At 51.2% G+C, this 2,921-nt stretch overlaps 1 protein-coding gene across 1 annotated transcript; it reads right to left on the minus strand.

Annotated features, from left to right (window-relative positions):
- Positions 1-976: 976 nt before the first annotated feature.
- Positions 977-2,140, minus strand: LOC127331938 (peroxidase 2-like). Its single transcript, XM_051358174.2, has 2 exons — positions 1,941-2,140; positions 977-1,851 (listed from the first exon to the last, which is right to left on the minus strand). The coding sequence occupies exons 1-2, from the start codon at positions 2,112-2,114 to the stop codon at positions 1,087-1,089; spliced, it is 939 nt and encodes a 312-aa protein (XP_051214134.2). The 5' UTR covers positions 2,115-2,140; the 3' UTR covers positions 977-1,086.
- Positions 2,141-2,921: the final 781 nt, after the last annotated feature.

Below are 2,921 nucleotides of genomic sequence, written 5' to 3' on the forward strand. Positions count from 1 at the left end.
TATTGTGGTCATCACCTGGCAGGGCTTCACAATCCATGAACCCTTCCCGCAAGTTTGTTTTGACTTGAAGCTTCCCCATCAACTAGTTCACGTATTCTTCTAGATCTTGCGCTTCATCGTCTACGGGATTCAGTTTCCGCGTTGGCAAGGAAACACGGAGTGGGGCAAGCATCGTCATAAGATGATCAATGTTCTTGTGGAGAAAGGTGAAACCTCTTCCCCATGCACCTTTAGACAACTCTAGACAATGATGCACGGTATGCGGGGCTTGGTCAGCTTCAGGCGCCCCGAGTGCGCTTCAGAGGCCATCTCCACCTTCTGGAGGTCAACTTTCAGCGTGTCGATCTCCTCCTTCAGTTGTTTCCTATGTTGAGAGGACGATGCAACACCTGCTTGCGCCTTATCATTCGCCTGAGAAAACGCAGTGACCTCTTTGTGTGCTTGCAAGAGCTCACCCTCAAGTTCTTCAATATGGTGGCATGTTTGCGTTCCCTCTTGGAACACATTTATGTGTCTAGTCCCGGCACATATCCCACATGTGCGCGCCCCTAACCCACACATGCCCATGTAGCCCCGGAGGTCGGCTCTGATACCAAATGTAACACCCGACCGCCCTTACCAGTGAAAAACTTCTCAGGCAGTCAAGCATCGTCAGGCCATGCATGCTTAATCTTGAAGTTATTTGGAGATGAGCTTCCGGAAAACAAGTTTGAACTTGTTGGTATGGATATCCTATCAATCTTATTTAGCCCTAGGCTAGGATGTCACAACGAAGGTAGAATGTTCGGATGTACTCCCAGTTTTTATAATATTTTGACATTTAGAATGCATTTCCAGCAGTTTCATGGAGCCAAAACACCACCTCCTCCTGTGTGATATTTGATCTGTTTTGTAAGATAATTACCTCCATGCCTTGTATCTTTAAGCCAATTTGGCTTTATCAATTTAATTTAAAGCCGTACTCAAAGGCTCCTAGTTAATCAAGGAACAAGGCAGAAGGACGATTCAACATGGACAGATACCACCGGGACATAAACGAAACAAACCTACAAAGCGTTCACGTTCCATTGCTAATAGCAAAGTTACCTAATTGTTGACGACCCTGCACATGTTCCTGATCTCCCCGTTGGCTGCTGTCTTGATCTCGATGGCAGCCATCTTTACCATCGCTGTGGCGAACTTCGTCTCCCACCTCCGGGCGATGAACGCATTCTGGAGCACCTTCCTCGTCGTCCGGCGTGATGTCAGCAACGCCGCATCGGAGGTGAAGACCACGTTGTGCTTAAGCAGATTGGTGTAGTACCGTGTGTCCAGCCGGTTGGGCGTCACAATGTCTTGAACCACGGTGGGGTCGTTGGTGATGTTGGGGCTCGTGGGGCACTTTCTCTGCAACATGGTGGCGAAGGCCGGGTTCATGTTAGAGGGATTCGGGGGCAGGCGGTCGGTGAAGGACGAGCAGTGAGACACCCCGATGGTGTGCGCGCCGGAGAGAACCACGAGATCGTCTACGTCCAAGTTCTTAGCCTTGAAGCTGCCGATGAGCTGCGAGAGGTTGAAGAATGGCGGGGGAAGGAACTGGAGCGCCTCGCCGGAGAGTGACACGCGGCCGTCCAGGCGCCCCGCCGGCATCCTGAAGTTGATCCTCCCACTGCTGAGGATTGAGGACGCGTCTCTCGAGGCGAAGGCGATGATGTCGGCGCAGGAGACCTTGCCGGGGCAGACCTTCTCTACCGCCTTCTTGGCCGCGTCGATCACTTCAAAACCGCGCAGGCTTGGGAAGTTGGGAGGGCTGAGCTTTTCCGGCTGCGGGTTGGCCGCCGTCGGGTCGAGCAGGATGGAAGCATCGCAACCCTGCGCGGTAACACGTCGACACGTTAATGAACACCAAGCATCACATAATGCCTGACATATACACATCTGACGGTATATTGTTGCCATACCTGGACGAAGCAGTCGTGGAAGTGCAGCCGAATCAATCCTGCGCCGATGACGGGGCTCTTGGACAAGGCCTTCCACACGGCCGCCCTGACAATCTTTTCTGCCCGGGGGCAGGAGCGCTTGTAGAAGCCGACTCTGAGCTTTGTCCCTGCAGACGGAGGAGGGGTTGGGCTCATTGCGCTAGGAGGTGTACTCGTGCTCGGAGCAGCAGAGCTACCGAAAATGTCGCTCGGGGCGGCGGCCGGCGGTGAACTAATGTCGCTTGGAGAAGAACCCTGAAAGCTCTCTGTTGGGGTGGCGGCGGGAGCTTGAGAAGCCACAGCGCCGAGCGACGCAAATAGGATCACAATCGCAAGGGTATTTGCCATCTTTGCGGAGTGTGTTGTAGAAGCAGGAAACAAGCTGTGTGCGTGGCGACGCTAGCGTGGTCGTCGATCTATTTATAGATTGGCGCTGGCCTTCACGTAGTTCGACGAATGTTACTGGAATGACTGTTCCGCGGCTACATGCATGTTACCGCTTGTTTTAATTAGTGCGTTTTGTAGAGCAATTTCAAATCGGAACATGGAAGAACAGCTCATCGATCGTGGGTCATTTGACTTGCCCTGTTTACCTACCTTTTCTGCGTCGATGGAGCCTCTGTGTCGTTCAGGAATGTTTCTGGGGAAAGTAACTAGCAAGGTTGCAACATAGACAGGTTTTTCTAAGAAGATGTCGGTTGGTTCCAGTGGAAAACGAAGACTCCCGGCAACAATAATTCCATGTGCTCAGTTTGTACATCCATGTGTTCAGCTAATAGATCCATCTGTTCGATCAGCTAGTAGATCTAACGATGTTAATACGAGAAGCCTAATGTAAGAACGAACAACGGGTCGGCAAACATCTATCTATCTATTATTATATAATTAAGACACAAGACAACCAATGGTGGAGATTTAGCAAACCAAAGTCATAAAATCCCAATGGTTGAGATGTGGATCCCA

The sequence above is a fragment of the Lolium perenne genome, chromosome 2 (genome assembly GCF_019359855.2).
Source record: "Lolium perenne isolate Kyuss_39 chromosome 2, Kyuss_2.0, whole genome shotgun sequence".
In the NCBI taxonomy this organism is placed as follows: Eukaryota; Viridiplantae; Streptophyta; class Magnoliopsida; order Poales; family Poaceae; genus Lolium; species Lolium perenne.